The sequence below is a fragment of the Leguminivora glycinivorella genome, chromosome 8, assembly GCF_023078275.1.
Source record: "Leguminivora glycinivorella isolate SPB_JAAS2020 chromosome 8, LegGlyc_1.1, whole genome shotgun sequence".
NCBI lineage: Eukaryota > Metazoa > Arthropoda > Insecta > Lepidoptera > Tortricidae > Leguminivora > Leguminivora glycinivorella.
The window spans coordinates 16,520,899-16,548,530 of record NC_062978.1 but is presented as its reverse complement, the minus strand read 5'-3'; the positions used below and the strand labels follow the sequence as shown (position 1 = coordinate 16,548,530).

Below are 27,632 nucleotides of genomic sequence, written 5' to 3'. Positions count from 1 at the left end.
TCACTGGAGATGAAAAATGGGTCTTATATATAAATCACACACGCAAACGTCAGTGGCTAGCTCCAAACGAAAAAGGAATAGAGGCACCAAAAACAGAGCCTCACCCGAAAAAAGTTATGCTGTCCGTTTGGTGGGATATTCATGGTATTATTCACTGGGAATTCCTACCAAGTGGAATGACTGTTACCGCATCAGTATACTGTAATCAGCTTGAAAATTTAAACCAAAAAATCTGTCAGAATCGTCCACAGCATGCTAAAGTTTTTTTCTTACACGACAATGCTCGCCCACACATTGCAAAAGTGACTCGGCTAAAGCTATTGGAGCTAGGTTGGAAAGTGATACCTCATCCACCGTACTCTCCAGACTTGGCACCTACGGATTACGCATTGTTCAGATCGCTAAGCAATGCCTTGAATGAAAAAAAGTTCGATGATCCAGCCCATCTACGACAGTACGTAGCTGAGTTTTTTGAATCTAAACCTAAGAACTTCTTCGCCGATGCTATTCATTCTTTACCAGAACGATGGAGACAAGTAGTAGATAACGAAGGCCGTTATATTTTTGATAAATGATTAAAATAATAAATTAAATAAAAATTACAATATTGGTTATGATTCGCTCATTACTTTCTTACCAACCCAATAAAATACCAGGCTTTTATGAAACATTTCATCACTATCATGATATTGAACCGAACTTTAAGGCTGCTTTCGAGAAAAACGTCAAAATAATGTAAAATTGATAGTTTTAGTCGGTGAAATACTACACTTTCCGTTATCCAATAGACATATTTAATTCAAGTTTCAATTAAAGCATCTTATCATCTTGATGCTTATCAGACTGGATTTTAGAAAACTAACTCAGTAAATTAATTATGAATGTTTCTTTGATGCACGTTTAGGAAAACCCGCGTATAGCGCTGGATTAGTCGATCCTATTTGTAAAATTTAGACATTTTGGAATACTGAAACTGGTAAATTTATAATAAGTATATCCTGTACTACAAACTTCTCAGACTACATTTTTATTATAAGGTTTTAAATAATTTTTAAGAAAAAAAACCGGCTTCCTTTGGGGTTCTGGTGATAAATACTTTCAAATGTTGGATTATGTTATCAATTCGTCTGTATATTTTTTAATGTTTGTTATTCAATATCTCCGTCATTTCTGAACCAATTTTGAAATTTGGATGATTCTGAAGTACTTACAGATGAGAATGATTATCAGAACGGAACTCTAACCAGGGGCGGCTCACTCTTCATCAGCAGTTCCACTGCACCAAATGTCACTGTTCTGGACGTAAGTGCATGCTGTTCTTATAAAAATACCAAAGTCACTATAAGTGTGCCGTTCAGATTTGAGGAGTTCCGTTCTAACCATCATCAGCAGTTCCACTGCACCAAATGTCACTGTTCTGGACGTAAGTACATGCTGTTCTTATAAAAATACCAAAGTCACTATAAGTGTGCCGTTCAGATTTGAGGAGTTCCATTCTGACCATCATCAGGAGTTCCACTGCACCAAATGTCACTGTTCCGTACGTAAATGCATGCTGTTCCTTTAAAAACACAAAAATCACCATATGTACCTATGCTTTTCAGATTTGAGGAGTTCCCTCGATTTCTCCAGGATCCCACCACCAGAACTGGGTTCTGAGAAAAATGGAACCAATCTGTATGCATACATTCAATCAAAAAAAAAATTCTAAATCGGTTCAGTAACGACGAAGATATCGAGGAACAAACATTAAAAAAAAAAAAAAAAAAAAAACATACAGACGAATTGAGAACCCCTTTCGTTGAGATTTGGAAGGCGGTTAAAAAGAGTAGACAAGGCTAAGACGAATTCAACTTTTTCAGAAATTACCTAAAATTAAGTAACAATTTCTTTGAAAATCTACATCACATCGGAGTTATTTTTGTACAAAATTAATCTGCAACGTTTACTAAAATTGATCTTAATGCCTTAGTGATTATAAATTTCTATTATATATTTTTGGCAATTTTTTGAAAGCGAGCCTTCCCCGTCACAATTATTGCCACTTCTGGACATTTTCTCATAATTTGTTAGACCAAGTAGAAAAAGTCCTATAATATGTTATATATTTGTAAACTACTCGGAAAGTTATTTAATTTAATACCACACACGGTATGATTAAGCGCTCGGTTGCGATTTCACTATTTTTCACATGAAAGCCCTCTTAAACCTGGCCCTGTTTTTAACAACCGACGAAAAAACGACGGGGTGTTATAAGTTTGACGTGTCTGTCTGTCTGTCTGTCTGTCTGTCCGTCTGTCCGTCTGTCTGTCTGTCTGTCTGTCTGTTTGTCTGTCTGTGTGTGTGTCTGTCTGTGGCATCGTAGCTCCTGAATGGATGAACCGATTTCGATTTAGTTTTTTTTATTTGAAAGCTGTGTTAGTCTGGAGTGTTCTTAGCCATGTTTCATGAAAATCAGTCCACAAGGTCGCGGTCGGGGGTTTTTTCGAAATTTTAATTTTGTGGTTAGGTTAGGTTATATATTGAGTAAGTATACTCGTATCGACCGGTCTGACCTAGTCAGTAGTGATCCTGCCTGCTAAGCTGATGGTCCCGGGTTTGAATCCCGGTAAGGACATTTATTTGTGTGATGAACATAGATACGTATTGTTCCTAAGTCTTGGATGTTTTCTATGTATATCGTCGCCTAGTACCCATAGTACAGTCGAGTTCATAAATATGTGTAGTGTGTACATTTTTTCACCTTATCGCAACGAGTTATGCTGCAGATATGTACATAAATTTATGAACTCGACTGTACCTACAAGCTTTGCTTAGTTTGGGGCTAGGTTGATTTGTTTAGAGACTAATATTATAAGTTAATTGCTTGTATATTAATAATAATAATATACAAGTTTAACCGGTTGGCACATTAGATTTTCTTGACATTGATTATCATAGATTTCCGCAAATAACGCTTAATACCATTTTAAATTAAACATGTTAAATCGGGTAACTCACGTAAAATTGTCCAAGACCGCTCGACATGTTTCGCTCCGTAACGCGGAGCATTTTCATTGAGCACGCGCGATCCGCGTGTCCGATTTTACATGTTTAATATGCCAGTGTCTCACGGTAATTTTATTAATATATCAATCACATTATTTAGTATTTTAATTCTTTGATTATTTTGAACATTTACATAACGTGCCTATTTGTGTTTACCCGCTTTTCTATACTGAACTGCATTTATAAAATAAAAATATATCTTGGACACAGGTAAGTAACGTATATGTAGTATGTACTTTTGAAATTAAACATTAGTTTACTACTCACGACTTTTTATTACATACTTTTTAACATTTGCAGTGTAGGTACTTACAGTTTATATTTTTGCACTCTTGGCAATTCTCGACACTAATATTAAAATTCTCGCTTAAGAATATACGATAGTAAGTTAGCTTCTATAAGTATAAAAATGAAACGATATTATTGTGCGAGAAACATAAACTGAATGAATAGCGTTAAGTTACAGTGAACAATAATATCTGGTAATTTGACATCAAATAATCCTGGTCTAGTTCTTTCCGCATCGCCTCATGTGCCTTGACTTCTTGTGCTGAAACAAATAATATCAATGAGAGGCTACGAGACACTTTATACTAGTTTGAAGCTAGGAGACAAATTAAATACGTTCAATGGCAGGTGTCGTCAAAGCTGTTAGGTAATTTGGCACGACATTGCCGGACTTCGCACGGACTTTCTTTCTTATTCCGGACTTCGTTCGACATGATGGCAACATCGCGCGCCATGTCGTTCGACATATCGAGTAAAGCCCGGCAACGTCGCACTACTTCACCCGACATCACTGGCAACACGTGACGTTTAACATCTTGCTCTGTCGCCTAGTCTATCCCTGGCTTTAAATAATGCCCTTGGAGGTTTTCTCAAGTAAAGGATTCTTCAGAAAAAGCTTTGCTCAGGGTTTTAAAGGGTTGGCAAGTGTAACACCTCTGGCCCCGTAGCCGAATGGCATTTCTCCGACGCCAAACGAAAGCGATACGCCGCTGGCTCTGTCGCGCCAATACGCAAGCGCGATAGAGATAGATATCTTCGTTTCGTGAGCGTTTCGTGAGCGTTTGTGCCATTCGGCTAGCCACCCTGACGTTGCAGGCGTTCATAGATTACGTAAATTTGCCTATTACGGTAAGTGTTTGCCACACGTTTGCCATCAGGCGGAGAGTGTGCTTATTCAGTGTTATTATTTCCACCTAGGCATTATAAAAAAATGTTAGGTACAAACGGACGCATCTACTTTTGCAAACAGGAACCAACCCATCAATCAAACATTTTGTTAATCGCACTTTATTCTTTAAAAATGAACGAAGCATTTCAATAAATATTTAATTTAGTTTGGTTCCTTTTGCAAAAGTACATCCAAATTATGAATAAAGTAGATACTGACATGGTGGCTCTTTCCGTTGGAATCGTCACAATCCACTTCGTTCTCCTCGGACGAGGATGAGGATGAAGATGAGGATGAGGATGAGGATGAAGATGACGAGTCATCTTTCTTGCCGTGCCCCTGAAACAGAATTATTCTGCAATTACAGACTGGTCGCAATAGGGATTATCATCCTGAAGCACATATTGGTAATTAGGTTATTTTTGTAGGTAGGTAAGTATATTTATATAGGTATATTTATTTTTGTTATTTAGGTAGTTTTATTAGGTAGATCTGGAAACAAATAATAGTACGAAAACGCGTGTAAAAATACTCTAGTCTGAAACTGCTCTAATAGCGGAAATAAGTACATTTTTAACCCCCGACGCAAAAACGACGGGGTGTTATAAGTTTGACGTGTCTGTCTGTCTGTTTGTCTGTTTGTCTGTCTGTGACATCGTAGCTCCCGAACGGATGAACCGATTTAGATTTAGTTTTTTTTAGTCTGAAAGCTGAGTTAGACGGGAGTGTTCTTAGCCATGTTTCATGAAAATCGGTCTACTATGTCGCGGTCGGGGTTTTTTTCAAAATTTTAATTAGCTCATAATGTATAAACTCCGTAGCTTTGAAAGTATACAAACGCTTCATATGCAAAATATATATAACTGAGGCCCTCGAATAACGTAAATAACAAGAACTAACAAGATCCTCTTTTAAAGATTATAAGGTACGGAGAAACGCTTCATATGTACAAACAAAATATGCATAAGATAAGTAACTGAGGCCCTAATACGAATAACGAAAATCTACATCTGTTAAATGCATCTAATCTATTCTGTATCACTCTTGCTTCGAGTGATAGCCAAACTTTTCGATAATCGTTGATATCGACGACGACCGGTCTGGCTCAGTCGGTAGCGACACTGCCTGCTAAGCCGCGGTCCTGGGTTCGAATCCCGGTAAGGGCAATTATTTGTGTGATGAGCACAGATATTTGTTTATTATGAAGTATTAGATGCACGATTTGGTCCCTGAGTCATGGATGTTTGCTATGTATATAAGTATGTCTATTTAAGTATGTATATTGTCTCTTAGCACCCCTAGTACAAGCTTTGCTTAGTTTGGGGCTAAGTTGATGTGTGTAAGGTGTCCCCAATATTTATTTATTTATTCGCGGAAGGTACCGGTACGACCGGTCTGGCTCAGTCGCTAAGCCGCGGTCCTGGGTTCGAATCCCGGTAAGGGCATTTATTTGTGTGATGAGCACAGATATTTGTCCCTGAGTCATGGATGTTTGCTATGTATATAAGTATGTCTATTTAAGTATGTATATTGTCTCTTAGCACCCCTAGTACAAGCTTTGCTTAGTTTGGGGCTAAGTTGATCTGTGTAAGGTGTACCCAATATTTATTTATTTATTCGCGGAAGGTACCGGTACCGAAAGGGACCTGGTTTTAAATAATAAATAACTTAATCTTGCCTTAAAATCAAATTAGAGTAAAATATAAAAAAGCGGTAAAAGTTGAAGAACGGTTCCATCATTATTGCTCATTAAAGCCGCAATCGAGGCTCGCTCCAAGGAGCCCGCGGGAACCATTCTCCAAACAAACTCGAGTGCTGCGTGCACTGCGGTTATTCAAACATTCATTAAATAACCAGCTGACTTTTTGTTTTTTTATAGTGTATTTTACTCAGAAATTTATTTTCAAAATAGTAGATTAAGTACATACAGAAACCACATTACAGTATTTCACACACAGATTTATTATCTAAGATGCATACGAATAAAAAAAAACCGGCCAAGTGCTAGTCGGACTTGCCCACCGAGGGTTCCGTACAAACTTTCTTTCAAACTACCTAGTAAAAATAATCTCATATTTTCATATAACTCTAATGACTTGACTAGAAGACAAAAGTATAGGCACTAATGAGTATTATAGTGTATAGCGCCATCTCCCGGTCAATTTGCTAACTAATTTGCGCGACCTGGTTTTTCAGGGATAATTCTTTATAATGTTAACCGATTTAAACAGTTTTTACTTTATTGGACAGAAGATGGTTTACGTAACATCTCGTATTAATTTGAAGTACGATATACATGCGCAAGGGTGGGTAAATTAAAAGTAAAAATCTGAAAAGTTTTTTGTGAGTTTAAAAAAAAGTATTCAAAATACAAACACGATTATATTTTTCCTGTAATATATAGCATAAAACTAATGTTTACTAAAATTTTCATAATTTTTCGTTGGTAAACTTCGGAGATAAGGGGGGGGGACGGTATTTTTTTTTACATTTTCCTTCAAAATTCTTTTTTTTTTTTTTCACAACAAAAAAATTATAAAAAACAGCTTATTTACGTTCAATTTGAGCTCTTTCCAACGATACCACACTTGACCTAGTAACTTGAAATTTACAGTTTGCCCCCCTTTTATTTTGACCATTTTCTACAATTAAAATTAATATATTTAAAAAAATTATACTTTCTATTTGTAGAGATTTACAATGTTCACAACTTTACTATTCCAAATTTCAAGTTGATAACATTAGTAGTTCTCGAGATATTTAGGAATGTGACAGACGGACAGACAGACGGACAGAGTCGCACCATAAGGGTTCCTGTTGTACCTTTTTGCTAAAAAGAACTGATTAATTGAATTCAGCCGCCCGTATCATTCGCGGGGACTGAAATCAGAAGTTACAGACTTTAAAAAAAAACATACACTAACCAGGATGATTTATAAAGGATTGACAATCTTCATACTATGAATCGTACCTCCACTTGTTAGCGCCACCTATTAAATTCTTTTTTTTTTTCAAAATGTGTGTTGAAGTGATATCATGATATTAAAATAAATATATATGTCATTTGCTATTAAAATAAATTAAAAACAGGCAAAGATATTGCTGAAAATATGATTTTTGCCACTTCCAGGCTGCAAAACAGCGCCATCATACATTTCAGGGGTATATTTTTGTATGGTCATGTCAGTCCCGGTATATATCGTCCTTAGTAAGAAATGTCTCGGATTACATGTAATATTCGGCCGAGGCGGAACCGAGGGCGACAAAAAAGGTGTGTAGCGGTAACTTAGTTTAGTACCTTCGTTTAAAAATACTTACGCTTTTGCATCTGTCGTTATCTTCTTCGGACGAGGATGACGACGATGATGAAGAGGAGGAGGAGGAGGAAGATGAAGAGTCGTCGCATTTATTCCTCTAAAACAAATATCGATATCAATTTTAAGTAATGTATCCTTCTAGTCCAGGGTCTATAACTTAGCCCAAAAGGAATTAGGAATAATATAAATAAACAAACTTATTTACCTTCAATACTTTGTACCTAATCACACACTTAAATTGAGAGACTGTCGTGGTTTTTTTTTTAATACCACGTCGGTGGCAAACAGGTATACGGTCCGCCTGATGGAAAGCGGTCACCGTAACCTATGGACGCCTGCAACTCGAGGGGTGTCAGATGCGCGTTGCCGACCCATTAGAAACTTGTACACTCCTTTTTTGAAGAACCCCATACTGTAGTTCATCGGGAATACCTCGGCAGGGAGGTCATTCCACAGCCGGAGCGTCCGCGGGGGGGAAATTCCTCGGAAACCGCACGGTACGCGACCATTTAGGTTGCAAGGTGTGTGGATGAGCGCCTTGTCGATGGCGAGCGGTGCGATGATGAAAAGTGGACGTTGGCATCATGTCAAACAGTTCCTCAGAACACAACCCATTGTACAGGCGATATAAGGGTTCAATACCGCCTGTAAGTTTGGGATCGTCGACAATTCGCACAGCGCGTCTCTGTGCTTTGATCAACAATTTGTTATTATATTTTAGTGCTCCTACACTGAGTTATATAACATTTATAACAGCCAAGTGTGGGAGCGATTTGGAAAAACACGACAATCACTCAAAAGTGTGTGATTAGGTATTGAAGGCAAATTAGTTTGTTTATTATTATTATTCCTAATTTCTATTGGGCTAAATTATAGATTGTACACTTTTCCTTCACCCCTGCACCGATCTAAATTTGTTATCACTGCTTGATATATTAATATTAACCTTTAAGCCTTGCCATTCATTCTCAAGCATGTCAATAATGATAACATGAAAAACATACACATTATAAACAAATTATATACCTACTTACTAACTGCGACATTTCATTGCGTTAATTACTTAAGTACATTAGAATGTTAATATTAAACTTCTTTAATGATATTGTATTTTAAAGTGAAATTATTTTATGATTATCAATAAAGTGAAATTATTTTATGTTCTCGCCGTTTCCTAACCCTCCCATATTGTTGTACCCCCTTCGAAATAAAGGGGATTTAAATCTTCTCAGGTAGAGTTATACAGAGCTTGGGTGCTTTTTTGACGATCGTGTATAATAATAATACAACTCTTCAACATTAAATTAGAATATAACACAGAACATAATTGTATGGATCAAATCAAAATAGTACCTAAATCATTCAGTGAATCAATAGATAGCAAAAACTACACCTCTTAGGCCCACTTGCACAAGCCACTTAACTCAGGGTTAGTGGGCTGTCATCTGTCAATTTCCATATAAAATTCCCATTTTCAATTCCCAATTCCCATTTTCGTTGGTGCAAGTAGCCCTTATTGAAATGTAACTTCTCGTTTTAAGTACCTAAGTGATTGTATAATTTATGAGTAAGGTAATTTAGGATAAATTATAGTTTATAATATTTATTACCTGTTCATCATCACATCGCGAATGGTGACTGCTGCCTCTGAAATAAATAAAAATGTACTTTTCAGTACAGATGGTGTTTTCTACGCACTAGTGCGACAAGTGTTATGAATTTATTTTTCGCACTTATATCGTAATGTACTATTTTAATTTAGTTTCAAAATATTGATAAAAGTATTTGAATAACCCACCAATTCAAACGATGAAAGGGCCTGCTGTTCAACATTACTAAAATAAAATGTAGAGAAAGCCCTCAAAATTGCAAATTTTGCACTAAACATATGGCAAGCATATTATAATCCAATGAAGCACTAGGGCTTCAACCTCCGTTTTCTACAATGACTGAAAAATGTTAAGAACTTACCTGCATGTTGCTCTAGCGTCAGCAATGGCAAGCACGGCCGCAACGGCCAATAACAATAGAACGGTCTTATTCATAGTTGATGCACGCAGCTTTCTGAAATATACAAGGGTGTCGTTATTATTTCCTTTACTTGTAATGTATTTTTAAAGTGGCTCACATATTAACTTACCTATCAATTAAAATATTGGATATTTTGCCGTAATCTAATCTTCAAAATTATTCTCTTAAACTTGACCCCTCGTATATTTAGCAATTCTGAAAATCTATCTACTACTACCTATAGGTATTATTTAAATGCCAAGGTCACTTTTGATTTGATCGAGTTTAGCTGGCGGCATACCAGAAGCTAAATAAGCTTAACATTCATAAAATAACAAGTGTCCAGGACCAGGAAAACATCCCACTTTTCCGTTTACCATAAGGGCGAGATTTCCTCGTATCTCTATACAAATGGCATAAACGACCATCAGAGACATTTTTCCAGCCGCCGATACTACCTAACATTGTACCTATTTATTATTTCATATTAATAACTCCCATTTTAAACCCAGATAAGCTTGAAACCTAAAAATTCTTACAACAGTTTTTTTTTAATATAAGTTAATACCAGATGTTCACAGAAATCACGAAGCGTCTGGTTGAGGCAACTGGTGACCGAAGAGCTGGCGACTTCCTCGCACAACGTATCAGCATTGCGATACAGCGAAGAAATGTCTCCAGTATCCTTGGTACAATGCCTCAAGGGCCTATTTTAGACATTAGCTGGCTTTTAAGTTTAGTCTTAGTTTCCTTAATTTCTTTTATAATTATTTAAATATGTTCATGTACATAAAATTTTTATATTATATTGTCAATTACTTTAAAACTCGTAAATTTAACTGGTAGAAGAATGTGGGTTAAGTAAGATACTTCGTTAAAGGTTAAAGAAACTTACCAAAATGCAGCAACCGGTGTACAATGTGTGCGTTGTCCGAATCGAATATTTGCACTGACTCCGATGCCCGTGAGATACAATAATTGGAGCACATCTTAATTTACATAACTTTAGTTATCCTACAATAAGGTCAGTCTGATAATACTTTGAATCAACATCAAAATGAGCACAGAATAAAACGATATTTTATATGACAATGTATCGATTGTTTTAAATGCATTTTGTAGGTAGTACTCTTATAATTTCATTAAAGTATCAAAATGGCCTCTACGTGTTGGCTCAGCGCACACCTGCTAAAGGTTCGGAAACCCATGGTTCTGAGACGGGAAAGATACATTTCTAATAAGGATTCATTGCTTTCACCCTTATTCATTTAGGTTCACACACTGAAGGGTGATGATGTCTCTAGATACATTCTCATTTAGTTATATGTATCTATACACTTGTAACTTGCATGAACAAATATATTTATTACTAGCTTTTTCCCGCGGCTCCGCTCGCGTTAAATTCGAAAATCTTTGAATGCTCCATACAAACGTGCCCCCTCCCATTTTAGGGAATTGAAGGGTTGAAAAGAGATCAAAAGTAGCCTATGTCGCCCTTCATCCCTTCAACAATCTCCACTTAAAAAATCATGTCAATTTGTCGCTCCGATTTGCCGTGAAAGACGGACAAACAAACAGACACACACATTGCCATTTATAATATTAGTATGGATAACAATTCTTAATCTAATTTTGGAAAGCACTGCATTTATATGGACATACGTATTACTAACACGGAGATTCACTCCGATTTATCTGTAATAGACATTCGATAAACTCTCCACCCTCACTGTCAGCGAGAAAACAAGCTCCTTACACAAATAGAAGGGATTTTAATATCCCTAAGTAGTGATGATACTGGCCTCCTCCTATAAAAGACTTGCAAAGTAATCCACAGAAAGCGCACAGATATCCTCCAAATCTGCCTGACTCATCGCATCCTTTCAGAATGAATAGGGTTAAGAGGAAACGAGACGGACACTTCTTAATACAAATGTGAGCCTCATTTTCCTCCCTTGGTTTTGATATTATGGACTAGTTCGATTTATATACTATAAATGGGCTTATGGCTAAACAAGAGACTAGCTGAAACGGAGACATGGCCTCCGAAGGAGCGAGCTAGCACAGAAGGTGCCTCTTCGAGTCTTCACCCTTAATTTTTAAGCTGGGAAATATAGGCGCTGGCAAGGAATTACAGTCCTTGGCAGTGCGCATACGAAAAGTAGAAGCAACGTGCTTCGTGTGAACTGGTGGAATATCTACCAAGGAAAGATGGAAACTGGTCATGGATCTACAAGTCTGATGGTAGAATGTTGTTTAGCTCGTGTAACCCTCAATAAAGTATTAGTGTCGCTTAACTTCTCGGGTAAATCCATTCTGCGGTTGATTAATGATTATGTTTAAAAATGTTCCGTCGAGGAACAGAGATTTTTAGTTTTAATTTCTTTTCTTGATATAGTTAAATAGTTATTTCATTTTCATACATACAAGGCAACATAATTTTGAAAGAATACTTTTTTCCATGTATATGTAGCACAGTTTTTTGGAGCTGGCAATTACAGAAGTCCCAAAGCGACTTTCCGGTGCGCCTGCCCCGCCACCTGGCGGATATATAGAAAAAACTCTCTCTTCGATCGTGCGAGCGCCATGATCTGCGCTCCCGTTATTACGAATTAAAAATAGTTATCGGTGCACCGGCGCGACACAAACGTGAAAATTGACATTTTAAGTGATATTCCGACCAGTGACCTAAGCTTCCGTTTATATGTGACAATCGTTTTAGTGTGAGGATTTTCCCAAAGTGTTTCCACGTGGCCCCACAAGCGCCTCTGGACAAATGTAAGTAGCCTCACCAATTAAACGCCGCTACATATAGTTTTTTGGTCCTTCGAACCGGATTTTTCTTTCTCACGTTGTGTTGCCCGTGTATTTTGCGGTATTACGTACCCATCATTCCAATTACATACGTTTGTAGTTCAATTTTTCATTGTAATTTCCGCCATCTTTGCTCACGGCAAAATGGTACCGAATCCTACAGACGGTGTCGAAACCGACACATCGTGTATGACACAAGATGTATTCGAGCGAGATCTAATTCTCGACGAATTAAAACGAACATTACAGTTCGCAGCAACGAATATAGAACAATTTCGTTCAAGAACTTCCGATTTAACAGCGCACCAGCGAAAGTTTACCAAAATTCAAACTAAGATCGAAAAGGCATTAATTAAGTCTAATAGCTTCAACAAAGAAGCCAACATTAAGATTCGAAATGATTTCAACGATTTATATTACGCGATAGTTACGCATTTAAATAACCTAAAGGAGGTAGATGTAGAAAAGCGGCGAGCGAGCCGCATTCCTGTGCCTAGCCAACACGACACGTTTATGAACGACCGTCGAAACTTGCCTAAATTGTCGCTTCCTGAATTTCACGGTGAACCTACGGGCTGGCCCGCCTTTTTCGACTTATTTCAATCGTTGGTCCACAACAACAATGCCTACACTGACGCGGAAAAGTTTAGGTATTTACTACTTTCGGTTAAAAACGAACCATTTAATTTAATTAAATCAATTCCCATAACGGAAAGTAATTATTCAATTGCGATCGATGTTCTAAAATCCCGTTATGACAACAAACGCATTATTGCGTCACAACATCTAGATAAATTATTCGATATCGATTCTTGTTCCGCGCGCTCATCTGCTGTTGCTATGCGAAATTTGCTTAATGTTTACCACGAAAATATTAAAGCACTTGAAGTTTTGGAGTTTCCGGTTAAAGAATGGGACTTCGTTCTGTTAAATTTATTATTACGTAAAATTCCCGTTAATACGCGAAAAGAATATGAACGTTCTTTAACCAACCCAAGTGAAATACCTAAAGTCCAAACCTTAATAACATTCTTAGAGCGCGAACTTACGGCGGAACAGATGATTACAGTTTCCCATATACAGTCCACAAAAAATAATTCCTTAAGTACAACAAATAAAAATAATTTAATTTCAAATCAAATTACACCTAAACGGGTTTTAATTACGAATACGTCAGACCAAACTCGACCGTATGTCGATACGAATAAGGTTCGATCTTGCGTGAAGTGCAAAGGCTCGCATGCCCTTCACAAATGTTTGGAGTTTTTAAATTTGTCTACTAAAGATAGATTCACATTTGTTCAAACAAATAACATTTGTTATAATTGTTTATGTTCCGGACATGACTTACGTAATTGTAAATCAAGTTTTAAGTGTCGTAAGTGCAATAAGAAGCACCACACCTTAATTCATTTAGATTCGGACCTTACGCGTACGCGACCCTTCCCGGCGAACAATGAAGCCGCGGAACTAGTTGCCGTCTCGCTCGCTCTAACGGAGCAGTCGCAGCCCGGCGCGGGCGCTGTCCCGAGCCCATCAGCTGTTCACGGCGTGAATCAAAATAATCTAGGTTTAGGTATTGAGCCTCATACGGTGTTACTGTCAACTGCGTTGGTTGACCTTTATTACGAAGGTAATAAAATTGCTACAATTCGTTGTATGTTAGACGGGGGCTCACAAGCAGCTCTTATTACTGAATCGTGTATGCAACGATTAAATTTACCGCGACGAAATGTCAGCGAGCCGTTGGTAGGTGTCGGTGATTTACCGCTCAACCCTAGGGGTACCTTCGTGTGCTCAATTTCGCCCAAGGGCAAACAAAGTCCAAGTATTCCTTTGGAGGCTACTATTTTGTCAAAATTAACCCGTCAAATGCCTAGTGTACCACTAGCACCGTACGGGGAATGGCCTCATTTGCAAGGGCTCGCTCTAGCCGACCCTGAATTTCATAAACCTCAGCCGGTTGACATGATACTTGGCGAGGACATTTTCATGGATGTCATTCGCGAGGGTATAGTCAGGGGTAAACCTGGCACACCCACCGCAATCAATAGTGTATTTGGTTATTTACTAGGGGGTAAAGTCAACTTTACTTCTAACATTTCGACTCCACGCCATACTTGTTTTACGTCGTTCGACAACGACAATCTCGAGAAGTTTTGGGAGCTGGAGTCAGTTCCAGAGATGCGGAGTTACACTCCCGAAGAAAAGCTATGCGAATCCTTTTTCCAAAAGACGCATACGCGCGAAGAGACAGGGCGATACATAGTTGCTCTGCCATTCAAGCCCGATGCACCGCCCCTCGGCGAGTCTCGGCAAATTGCTCTAGCACGTTTCCACAAACTGGAATACCGTCTAGAACGAAACCCCCAGCTGAAGGCGGAGTATCACGCGTGCCTCCAGGAGTATGTGGATCTTAACCACATGGAGCTCGCGGACGATAACCCCCCCGCTGGCGCGAGTTATTACATCCCGCACCACTCGGTGTCGGTAGGTACCGTTACTTTCGGTATCAGTAGTTCCCCTTATCTCGCCTTGCGCACAATTAAACAGCTCGCGCATGACGAAGCCGAGCGTTTCCCGCTCGCCTCGCCAGTCCTCCTAAATGACGTGTTCGTCGACGATGTGGTGACCGGCGCAGATACCTTAGCCGAAGCCCTCAATCTGCAGCAGGAGCTGATAGGTATTTGTGCCACGGCCGGGTTCGAATTGCGAAAGTGGCAAAGTAACTCGCCAGCCATTCTCGCTGCCACGCGACCGACAGAGTTTCATGGTGAGCGGCGCGAAAATGTTCATTTTGCCGAAATGGAAAATGACAAAGGGGTCAAGGTCCTTGGACTTCAATGGAATCCAAGATCTGACGCATTTAGTTTCAAAGTTCAAAGTTCTTCGCAGGCCTGTACAAAGCGGGCGATTCTTTCCGAAATTGCAAAAATTTACGACCCCCTCGGGTTATTATCTCCGGTGACATTGTTTGCCATAAACATTTAATTCAATTGCTATGGTTAGCCAAAATTTCCTGGGACTCAGAAACCCCTATCGATATTATTAACTCATGGACGAGTTTTATTAACGAGCTACCGCTCCTATCGCAAATTTCTTTTCCTCGTCATATTTTCAATACTGACGACTTCGATTCAATCGAAATTCACGGATTTGCCGACGCAAGCAAAATTGCATACGCAGCATGTGTTTATATACGTCTGACGGACAACACCGGGCGAGTTCAAACCTATTTAGTCATGGCTAAAAGTCGCGTTGCACCTCTTCGGGTATGCCTTACTATACCTAGAATGGAATTGATGGGTTGTGTAATCCTATCAAAATTAATTGAAAGAGTTATGCATCTTTACGGTGGTCACATTCACCCCGATCAAGTGTACGCATGGTCTGACAGTTCCGTCGTGCTCGCGTGGCTTCAGTCACCCCCGCACGAATGGAAAACGTTTGTCTCGAACCGCACTAGTGAGATTTTGTCCCGTGTCCCGGCGCGCTGTTGGCGTCACGTCCCGTCAGCTGATAACAGCGCTGACCCGGCGTCTCGCGGTCTGCTCCCCGCCGCGCTCGTACAAAATGACTTGTGGTTCCATGGTCCTACATGGCTCCAACAAAGTCGCGACTCCTGGCCTATACCAAAACCGGTGGTAAACACGAACGAGGAAAAACGCAATACACATGACTCGGCAAGTCTTAGTTATGCATGTGTGTCCACATTGCCTCCTTCCCCGGACGACGACACTCTTATAACGCGATTTTCGTCGCTAGGTAAATTAGTTCGCGTCACGGCAGTCATATTTCGTTTCTACAATAAATGCAGGAAACATAAACAAACATTCCCAAAGTACGTCACCGTACCAGAGTACAATTTTGCATTAAATCGACTAATATTGATTACACAACAAAAAGTGTTCGAAGACGACATTAAAAGGATTTCGTCAAATAAACTTCCGTCAATTCGTTTGCGGCGTCTCACGCCCATGTTAGATAGGGATGGTTTGTTGCGCGTCGGCGGACGTATTCACAAATCACTTTTACCTTTTGAATCAAAACATCAATTGATTTTACCTAAAAGACATCCTCTTACAAATCTTATTATTGACGATGCGCATATAAAGGAACTACATGCCGGTTCGCAGTGCGTGCAAAACTCGCTCTTACAGCGATACTGGATTATCTCTGGTCGTGATATTGTTCGCCTCCGCGTACATCGTTGTATCAAATGCTTCCGCGCTCGACCGACTCGCTGCCAGCCGCGCATAGGAAGGTTACCCTCGGTTCGGCTACGCCCCGCACGTGTGTTTAGTAAAACGTCTTGTGACTTTTGTGGGCCATTCTACGTACGCGCTAATAAGGTTCGTAATGCAAAAATAATAAAATGTTACGTTGCAGTTTTCATATGTATGAGCGTTAAAGCTGTACATCTTGAGTTAGTTTCCGAACTTTCCACGGAAGGTTTTTTAGCCGCGTTGCGACGTTTCACGTCCCGTCGAGGATATTGTACGGATATATATACCGATTGCGGACGTAACTTTGTTGGTTGTAATAATTACCTTCAAGAGTTATATACTTTTTTACGTAATGATTCGGTCATGAGTGCCCTTAATCAACAAACTTTAAAACAAGGATTAACTTGGCATTTTCAACCACCTTATGCTAGTCATTTCGGTGGATTATTTGAAGCGGCTGTTAAGAGTTTCAAAACTCATTTACATCGCGTAATAGGTACACAAACGCAAACATATGATTGTATGCACACTTTGACGTGTCAAATCGAAGCTGTATTAAACAGTCGTCCGCTCTGCGTTCTAAGTTCGGACTCCGCGGATCCTTTACCTCTTACGCCGGCCCATTTCTTAATCGGTGAGCCCTTAACGGCCCTACCGGACGTTTCTCTGATAGACGAGAACCCTAATCGTCTTACACGTTGGCGCTGGATACAGCAAGCTGTCCAGCATTTCTGGCGTCGATGGAGTCGTGAATATCTCCATCAACTGCAACAAAGTACAAAGTGGCTTCAAGACCGCGGTCCCGCCGTTCGTGAAGGTACTGTTGTTGTGGTATGCGACGACCACCTGCCGCCGCTGCAGTGGAAACTCGCGCGCGTTCATGCTGTCCATCCGGGCAGCGATCAAGTTATTCGCGTCGTAACATTGAAAAGCGGGAACACGTTGTTCAAACGACCTGTTGTGAAGGTCTGTCCCTTACCTTTAGAATAAACTTATACAATCGTTACGACTCTTAATGTTAAGTTAAATATAAGTTTCATAAAATATTTTGGTATACTTTCGTATAGTTTCTTTTTTTTATTTCTTTTAAAAGTCACTCCGTGTCTTTTAAGGTGAGCGGCATGTTCCGTCGAGGAACAGAGATTTTTAGTTTTAATTTCTTTTCTTGATATAGTTAAATAGTTATTTCATTTTCATACATACAAGGCAACATAATTTTGAAAGAATACTTTTTTCCATGTATATGTAGCACAGTTTTGGAGCTGGCAATTACAGAAGTCCCAAAGCGACTTTCCGGTGCGCCTGCCCCGCCACCTGGCGGATATATAGAAAAAACTCTCTCTTCGATCGTGCGAGCGCCATGATCTGCGCTCCCGTTATTACGAATTAAAAATAGTTATCGGTGCACCGGCGCGACACAAACGTGAAAATTGACATTTTAAGTGATATTCCGACCAGTGACCTAAGCTTCCGTTTATATGTGACAATCGTTTTAGTGTGAGGATTTTCCCAAAGTGTTTCCACGTGGCCCCACAAGCGCCTCTGGACAAATGTAAGTAGCCTCACCAATTAAACGCCGCTACAAAAAATATATATAATCTGAAAAAGAATCAATCTTATAGCAGAATGGATTTACCCGAGGTTGAAGTTGAGCGACACATTAACCTTGTTATTTATGTAAATTGGACTTTTTTGGTTTTTTATTTGAATTAGGAGCAAAAGACCGTCTTTATATGAATCTTCTTCTATACTAATTAATAATTCAAAAATAATCAAAAGTTCTCTGCGTTAGTTGTGGTCGATATTCTTTAAACCGTGTTCTTATTCATTATTTTCACAATAATTTTACGGGAGAAAAATGTGATCTACGTTTGTATCATAAGACGATATCGCACGGTCCGGTTTATAAAGAATTTCGGTGAAGATTCTTCGCAAATATGTACCTATACTTTTTAATTCCACGTTCAAAGGCTTCTGATGCGATTATTGGGAACACAGACTTAATAAAAGGTTATTCATAAAGGAATGGCGGATTTTTTTATATCCTCGTGTATTATTTTCCGTGGGAAATTCAATATATCGTCAGTGCCTACAGATGGTAATTTTTTTTACGCACTAGTGCGAGAAGTGGTTCAGTTCTTGTCAGGTCAAAACTTCGGAGGGCTATCTATACTGAAAAACGTCGTACAATACACGTGCGAAAAGGAAATTCGTAACTCGTATCGATTTAAAACACTCCCGTCGGTCGTGTTTTAATTTATCGCCACTAGTTAGATTCGCACTTCTTCTTTTTCGCACTTGTATCGTAATGTACTATTTCAGTACAGAGGGTGCTTTATTTCCGCACTAGTTCGCAAAACATTTCTTGTCATGTCGAAATATCAAAGGGCCATATAATTATGTAACTACCTACTAAAAACGTATGTACGTGCGAAGCGGAAAAACGTAACTCGTTTGTCAATTTAAAATAGTGTGTTTATCGCCGCTCGTTCCGAACTTCCTCTTTTCCGCACTTGTATCGCAATGTACTATTTCGGATTAGGTACCTAAGTTTTCAGTTTACCCTGATCAGAGTACACTTATGTATGTATTTATGAGCTCAGTCGAAAGGATAACTTGTTATGGGTAATATCTATCGTGGAAAACTCGATAATGGTCTTTCACATTTCTTTCCATGAAACGTTAATGTTATGTAACACGCGTGACAAGGGAGTAAAGGGATCGACAGACATATTGGATCACAATAGATCAGAAATGGTCGCAGTGATACATAAGGCGCTATGAAGCAAGGGTCATATAAAATTTCCTGAATTTCGCCTAATTTCAGAATATACCTAATCCATATTTAATGTAATCTTTCCGTTTCCTTATGTCACATCGTGTATAGGTGATAACGAATCACGACATACAATACCAAGTTCACACACAGTTCTCCGATCGCCAAAAGCGAAGGTAGGTATTACAGCAAATACAGAAACATTGTCTAGAGCATTAAGTTAATGTTTCTACTGACCTGAGAAATGACCCTCGTGCTCGGCTAGACGGGCTTCATAAATTAACACCTACCTAATGATTACATATTGCTTGGCTTATTATCTGGGAGATGTTATATAGATATATTATTATCTAGGTAGCTAGCCAACATCGCAATCGCTTACGCTCATACCGTTATGGTAGCTAGTATTTAGTCAGCCAATACGGAAAAGCAATAGAGAGAGCTATTAGCTACTATACGATGCGGCATGTACCTATTGTTAGTAATAAAACTAATAACGTAGGTAATCTGCACGCACTACGACGTCAATATCCGCACAATACTATCATATCGGACTGCATAGATCATTACGCGAAACTTATCAAGTCTGAGACGCTCCGCGCTAGACAAAATCACATTGAAACCAGACTAGCGGAAACAATGAATCCCTCAAAAGAGTTGTGGAAGATTGTGAATGAGGAGATAGGTAAACAATCTACCTCTCAGTCGGTCTGCATAAAAAATAAAGACAATGGTGCATATATGTCCCATGCGGACATTCCAAATGCTTTTAACTCGCACTTTTTAAACATCGCCAAAATACATGCAGTAAGCAACGATGAGCACCTATCCAAGCAGTACGTCAGTGGGCACTTGGGCAACACTGATATACCGTCCTTCGCATTCCCTATTGTTACTCGTGACCTTCTGGATAAAACCATAAAGTCAATGTTAAGGACCAGTACCACTGTAGACGTATATGACATATCTTTAAATATATTAATAAGTATCTGGCCTATTCTATCTGACATATTAATAGTTTTAGTTAATGACATGTTTCAAATTGGAATATATCCGAATGTACTTAAAAATACACGTGTGTGTCCGGTCTATAAAGGAAAGGGTGACAAGAGTGATGTAAACAATTACAGGCCTATAACTATAGTACCTACAGTATCAAAAATTGTTGAGTCAATTTTGTCGTCTTCCTTAATGTCGTACCTGGAACATAATGCATTGCTGACCGATAACCAGTATGCCTACAGACAAAAACGCTCCACTACTACAGCAGCACACAAAATCGTTGACTGCATTTTGACTGGATTAGATGATAAGTACAAGATGGCTGCCATACTGTGCGATTTGTCTAAGGCTTTCGACATCATTAGTCATAAACTACTTTTAAATAAATTAACAATGTATGGCATAAATGGTTCCGCACATAAATTGCTTGCATCATTCTTGTCTGACCGTCAACAAGTAGTTAAGATGCCACTAAATGGCCAGAGGCATGTTTCAGAGACTGGCTACATTAATTTAGGCATTCCTCAAGGGTCGGCGGCCGGAAATACGCTATTTTTATTGTTTGTGAATGACTTACCCTCTGCCATCACAAATGGACTCTCAGTGTTATTTGCAGACGACACCACTGTAGTTGTTAAGGCAAAAACACACGCGCAGTTGGCCGAGGGAATAAATGAAGCTTGTGACCAATTACAGACATGGTTTTCATCAAATGGCCTACTGTTAAACATAACAAAATCCAATGTCATGATGTTCTCGGGCCGCAACACCACGGTACCGCCATGTATCAGTAGCTGCCCAATGCCGTTATGTAACGAAGTAAAGTTTCTGGGTTTTGTACTTGACTCGAATCTGAATTGGAAGTGCCATGTCGATCAGCTTTGTAATAGGTTGAGTAGTTCTATATTTGCGTTGAAAAAACTACAACCTTTGATATCAAGGAAGTCGCTTAAAAACGTCTATTTTTCACACTTTCACTCCTTGATGTCATACGGTACACTGATTTGGGGAAATTCAACAGATGCCAAGAGAGTATTGATTCTCCAAAAACGTGCCATCCGTTTACTGGCTGGGGTTGAACAAAGGTGCCACTGCAAAGAACTCTTTAAAAAGTATTCCATAATGACGCACTTTTCCCTATACATATTTCAAGTTTTGATGTTCGTAAGAAGAAACTTGTCTACGTTCAAACGTGTCGAAGTTATAGGCAAACAGATAAGATCGACGGGAAGACTGCGAACAGTGCCGCGTCGCATGGCACTTTCATGCAAGAATCCACGAGTGATAGGCCCTACCTATTACGAACGCCTACCCGCCGAATTAAGAACTGAAATCTCTGACGAAGCATTTGAACTTCAACTGAGGAACTTTTTATTGAAAAATCCATTATATTCGGTAGATGAATATATGGAATTAAAATTGTAATAATTTACCTGACATTTTGAACTATTATTATTACCAATTGCTCATAATTTCATTTTAATATGACGATCATTATGAGATACCTAACTATTAGACTTTTAATTTGACTTGTGCTATATTATTTATTTAGTTTTTAATGACGGTGGTTTTGAAAACCACATTTACAAATTGTTAATTTAATAATTTCTATTGTTTTTGAGTATTATTGACGTTATATTATTGTATCTTTGCATGCCAAATTATTATAATTGACGATCATAATGTAAATTCATATAGGTTAACGTAGAATAATTTATACTGTAATTTACCATTATGAAATAAATAAACTAAACTAAACTAAACTAAACTAATTGGGAATTGAAACGTTAAAAATAAAGCGTTCATACATGACTGGCTGCACAGAAAAGTTTCATTACAACACACATGTAATTATAAAACTCGTAACTACGATAGGTATGCAAAAGTGAACCATTACCATGAGTTTTTACGTTTTAGAATACGTTACTCGGCAGCGTAACTAAACGTCACGTAGTATGTATTACACCCCCAAACGGTTACTTACTAAAAAATCGGTTATGTAATCGTGTGGCTAAAATCGCTGTCAATAGAAATTGTCAACAACGTAAACAAACCATTATATAAAATATCAATATTTTAGCATAATTTTATTATTTTAAAGGTTGAGGATCATAATGTGAGATGAATTGACTAAATAACACATGGATTTAGCCAGTATCTGATGAGTTAGAATGGAAATTAAAGACATTTTGACTACAAGGTTTGTTTACATTGTTCACAAATTCTATTGACGGCGACTTTACAAACTGGTCGTTTAATAACAAGATATTACGTCAAAGGAATATAATTTTATATTTAACCTCTTCATCCAACAGGCTGCATTTTACATCAGGGCTGAGCAAGTTCAGGGAAACGCCAGTGTATTTCCTCTTTGCGTAGTCATAAATTATGCGTTTAAGAATGTCTATTTAGAATATTTATTTACTTATTTATTTTCTGAACAGAGGCATATGCCGATGATTTTCTCCAGACAAGAAGTATCCGCACAGCCCATGTTTCGTTCTGAGCTTGTTCAACCCCACCTCCGATCCGTCTTCCACAGTCGCCTGCTTGGCGATGGGGTTACCTTCTCTAGCATGAAGCTAATGAGGCGGTGGCTAGCGCGGTCCCATAGCCATGGGCCAGGCGTTTCCCAGTCATCTTGGGGACTGGTTGGCGTCTATGTAGCGGTAATGGTGTGATGCGTCGGTCGAATCGGGCGTCGCGGAGAGGAGTGTAATCCACTCCGTTACGCCTTGAAGTCGGCGAGTTGTAGCAGTTCCCTGGGCAGGGCACGCCCTCGGGATTCGGGCGGGATCCTCGCCTAGGGGCCGAAAAACCATCAGGCTTCCACGTGGGGTCATAGATTGAAATTCCTCCCTGGGTAGAATTTGCCTTCCATGTGTCCTTCCATCTATAATACTTACTAAAACCAGAAATTACATTTACTGAGTCTTCTACGCTATCAGTAACTTGCTATAAAATATAAAACGTCAAATCTCATAGTAGAAGCTCAGTGCATACGTAAACCAATATCATTACGGGCTTTGCACGTTAGTAGCCACTAACTACAAATATTAACCCACATTTTACATGAGTATTCGTGTTCCATTTTCTCTACACTTACCAGCCTTTTAAATAACTTGCTCGCGTTTTTCCATTTGAATAAACGCGAGAATTTGTAATGCTAAAGCTTACAATATAAATTTTTGTACCTTATGCAGATTAAAGTAAATATCTGTTAATACGACACAGTAAAATCTTATGACGAATACAAATAGCTCTAAGTCATTGACGAAACACAATAATTAATAGATACGCCTCTTTACTTTCTTACTTTCTGGGAGTAAAAAAATAAAACCGCCTTCAAAAATAAGCGCGTTACAAAACACGGAGAAACTAAAAAGCAAAAAATAATAAACCTTTGAATTCAGATTTCTTATCGTATTGCAATAATCTAAACATCCAAATTATAAACAAATCAATTATTTTTGTAGTCGGTACCAGACCTGTTCGTCGCCTTGCTATTTATTGCCTGTTTGCCCCACCCAACCATACGCAGGCTGGCACCGACTCCAAAAATAATTGATTTGTTTATAATTTGGATGTTTAGATTATTGCAATACGATAAGAAATCTGAATTCAAAGGTTTATTATTTTTTGCTTTTTAGTTTCTCCGTGTTTTGTAACGCGCTTATTTTTAAAAAAGTTTATTTATTTGTTGATTTTTAGTGGTTCCTATTGATATTATATGTATCAGTCCGAATATATGTACACTAGTGAAAGAATTATCCTTTAACTCCTAACCATTGAGGAGTTGACCTTCCATCATCAGCTCAGCCACATAAAATTATTACCATCAGGCATAATACTGGTTTACCTTTGAAAAATACACTAAAAACATTACATGTGCCTATAACATTTGAAGAGTTCCCTCGATTTCTCCAGGATCCCATCATCAGACCCTGACTTGGTGCCAATGGGACCATCTCGGGGTTAATTTTTAAAATCGGTCCACAATTCTCGGAGATATCGAGGAACATACATACAAAAAAAAAAAAAAAAACATTCAGTCGAATTGAGAACCTCCTCCTTTTTTGAAGTCGGTTAAAAATGTGCTATCATTGAACCTCAGATTGACCGAATCATGATTATTAATACCTTCCTACACAAAATTACAGAGATTTAATACATTATCTAAATCTAGCAACACCAATATCTACGAGTTGGTCGAGTAGGTATAGATATTGTTTTTTTTTTTAATATAAATATTATAGGTCATTCTTATACAGATTGACTGAGGCCCACGGTAAGCTCAAGAAGGCTTGTATTGGGTCAGACATGTAAGTTTCAGTATATAAGTATTTATATATAATATATATAATATATAAATACATGTATTTTATATACATATTTATATATAAATATCCATAACTCAGGAAAATATCCATAACTCTGAACAAATATCTGTGCTCATCACACAAATAAATGCCCTTACCGGGATTCGAACCCGGGACCGCGGCGCAGCAGGCAGGGTCACTACCGACTGCGCCAGACCGGTCGTCTATTTTGTTTCTAGCAACAAAATAGATACCTACTTTTTTAACGCTTGGTGTAGGCATGTAAATTATGAAAACAAAGAAAAAATTAACAATACTAAAGCTAAGGAAATGTACTTATATCTTAATTAGGTACACATTTTCTGTTAATTCTTCAATTGCTTATAACTTCGTTAAAAATGTTAGCTCGTGCGCCAGAAGAAGTTACTTAGGTCGCAGAATCTTGCGCGGCACAATTTTGCAAATCAAATTATATCCGACATTGTTTAACTATTGCCAACTTAATTGACTGCTTTTTACAATTTCATTTTATAGCTAAAGACCTAAAGTTTATTTTCAGCTTACTTTTCCTAACAGCCCTTGCAAAGTTCAATTAAAAATACAGTTGATCTATAGTTTGAATTGATACCGTTGGATTTAGTTGACGGGGAAGGTTTATTCGTTTACATAAACTTTGAGATTGGCTTTAACAAGGCAGGGAGGCGGGGAGAGCGCCGGTGATTTCTACTCTTAAAATCCAATTTAAATGCATTCCTCTGTGCCACAGGAGGCCACGTCGATACGCTCTGGAGGCCAATTAACTTATTCATCCTTAACATTTCATTGCTCAACTAGACTTCTATTGACTTTTGACATCTTAGGTACCGGTCTGTTGTTTAACGCAATGTGCTGCAGTGCATCCGGTCCGGTGTATGCTCTGATTTTTTTATTGTTTGATATGTTCGTCTAAACAAGTGGACGACTCACGCTAGAACAAAATGAGACGGGCCCCTACTATAAAAATACATATTTATATACTTAATAACCTAACCACAAAATTTAAATTCGAAAAACCCCCGACATAGTGAACTGATTTTCATGAAACATGGCCAAGAATACTCCCGACTAATTTCAGCTTTCAAACAAAAAAACCTAAATCACAACACACACAGACAGACAGACAGGCAGGCAGACAGACAGACAGACACGTCAAACTTATAACACCCCGTCTTTTTGCAAAATTAGAGGTCGCATTCTGTGGTGGTCATTTATGAGGGGGTTAGAAATCATGGAAAAATTTAGAATTTTTCACAATGAATCAGTTCATGCATACTATTGTTTATCGCCTTAAACATACCTTTAGTAATATTAATAAAAAGAAAAACTTTCGTAAGATAATATCCCAGATAATTGTCATATCATATATTAGAAATACGTATTTAGATTATTCTGAAACAAGTAAGCTCGTTTTCTTCATTACATGATAATAATGAGCCACGTCCATGCCCGTGAAAAAACCTTTCCAAAGTTCGGAGAAAGTCATTTAAAATGCAATTTAAGCGCCCTAATAGAAACGTTCGCACTAAGAATTGTTGCCAAGTGTAATGGGTTCAGGTGAAATTAACGCAGAAAAATAGGAAAAGTTAGAACGAGTTTCCCGCCAAGGTTTTTTGCCTCGACGAAGTAGCGCTGTGATTGTAAACTGGTGAATTTATAATGCTATTTTCGAACTCGGTTCATCGAGAAGTTTTAAACCAGTTGGTAATTTCATTCGCGGGTAATACGTTCAGCACTTATTGGAGGTAAACTCCGGGAAAGTTGCCGGAATATGATAACCGTTTATAATGCTCTCCGTTTATAACTCTAATGCTCTTTAATTGACATTTACATTAAATTATTTTGATAATCTCCTTATTTTGTTTGATTTCATTTTCAACAAAATATAGGCCGTAAAAGAGTACAAAAAGGGTACACCTATCCATTTCGGAATTGTGAGGCGCAGATTTCGGGCCAGTACCGCTGGCTCCCTTCGACCCATTTACTCACAGATCATTATTCAAACTAAGTGGACGGCAGCCAGGTTAGTGGATGAGTAAAAAAATCCAGCCAACATATGTAACTAGAGTGATAAGGTTCTTGAGTATTGTCGAAGACTCACATAAGCCTACATAGATAGTATAGATTTCCAGTTAGAAGGCTCTACATAATATTGTCTATTAGTTGCAGGCAAAATCAGATAACGGGTTTATGCATGTCGATCAAACGAAATCTGAAACACAGGACCATAACAACTAACAGCAGGTAGATGAAAAATTTAACTATTATGAAAACGACAATATTATGAGTATAATGGTCAATAATTTGTGTTAAGAATCATGTAGGGTAGGTATTTTGCGTTTTACGTGAATTGTTCCGAACTTGGCCTTCGTACACCCCAGTACATGTTCCGATATTTGTGAGAGCTTTGGCAGTTCCGATAGATCTGATGGTAACTGTACAATCTTTAAGGTACAGCGGGACAAATCCCGACTGGGGTTCAATTGTAACTATTCCATTTCTTCAATTTTTACACTATTAAGTTGAGTTACACATGTATCCCCCGAACACACGTGCCATATATAACCGGTGGACACTCTAATTAATAATGCAAACATTGTAAAACATGGAAAAAACAGTTCAGTTGCATTTGTCCTCCAGTCCTAATTGCCCCGCTGTACCTTACATCGCTTACACTTTAACGCATTCCAGCAGATAAAGAAGGTAGCAAACAATAGTACACAAATCTATTCTAAGTAGATCGCCGGTCCCAAGTAACACTGTCGGATTTGCGAAATGACTACTTTCCAGCAGAGCCAATCAAAGTTTTGCAAACAGGTTTTTGCTCTATAAAATTGTCAAATTATGATATTAAGTTATAAAATTTAGGAATAGTTACTATTTTTAGATACTCTTAAGATGTGCATA

General features: G+C 38.4%; 1 protein-coding gene across 1 annotated transcript; it reads right to left on the bottom strand.

Moving 5' to 3' along the window:
- Positions 1–3,303: 3,303 nt before the first annotated feature.
- Positions 3,304–10,585, bottom strand: LOC125229204 (osteocalcin 2-like). Its single transcript, XM_048133997.1, has 6 exons — positions 10,448–10,585; positions 9,514–9,606; positions 9,153–9,189; positions 7,544–7,639; positions 4,445–4,564; positions 3,304–3,598 (listed from the first exon to the last, which is right to left on the bottom strand). The coding sequence occupies exons 2-6, from the start codon at positions 9,585–9,587 to the stop codon at positions 3,557–3,559; spliced, it is 369 nt and encodes a 122-aa protein (XP_047989954.1). The 5' UTR covers positions 9,588–9,606; positions 10,448–10,585; the 3' UTR covers positions 3,304–3,556.
- Positions 10,586–27,632: the final 17,047 nt, after the last annotated feature.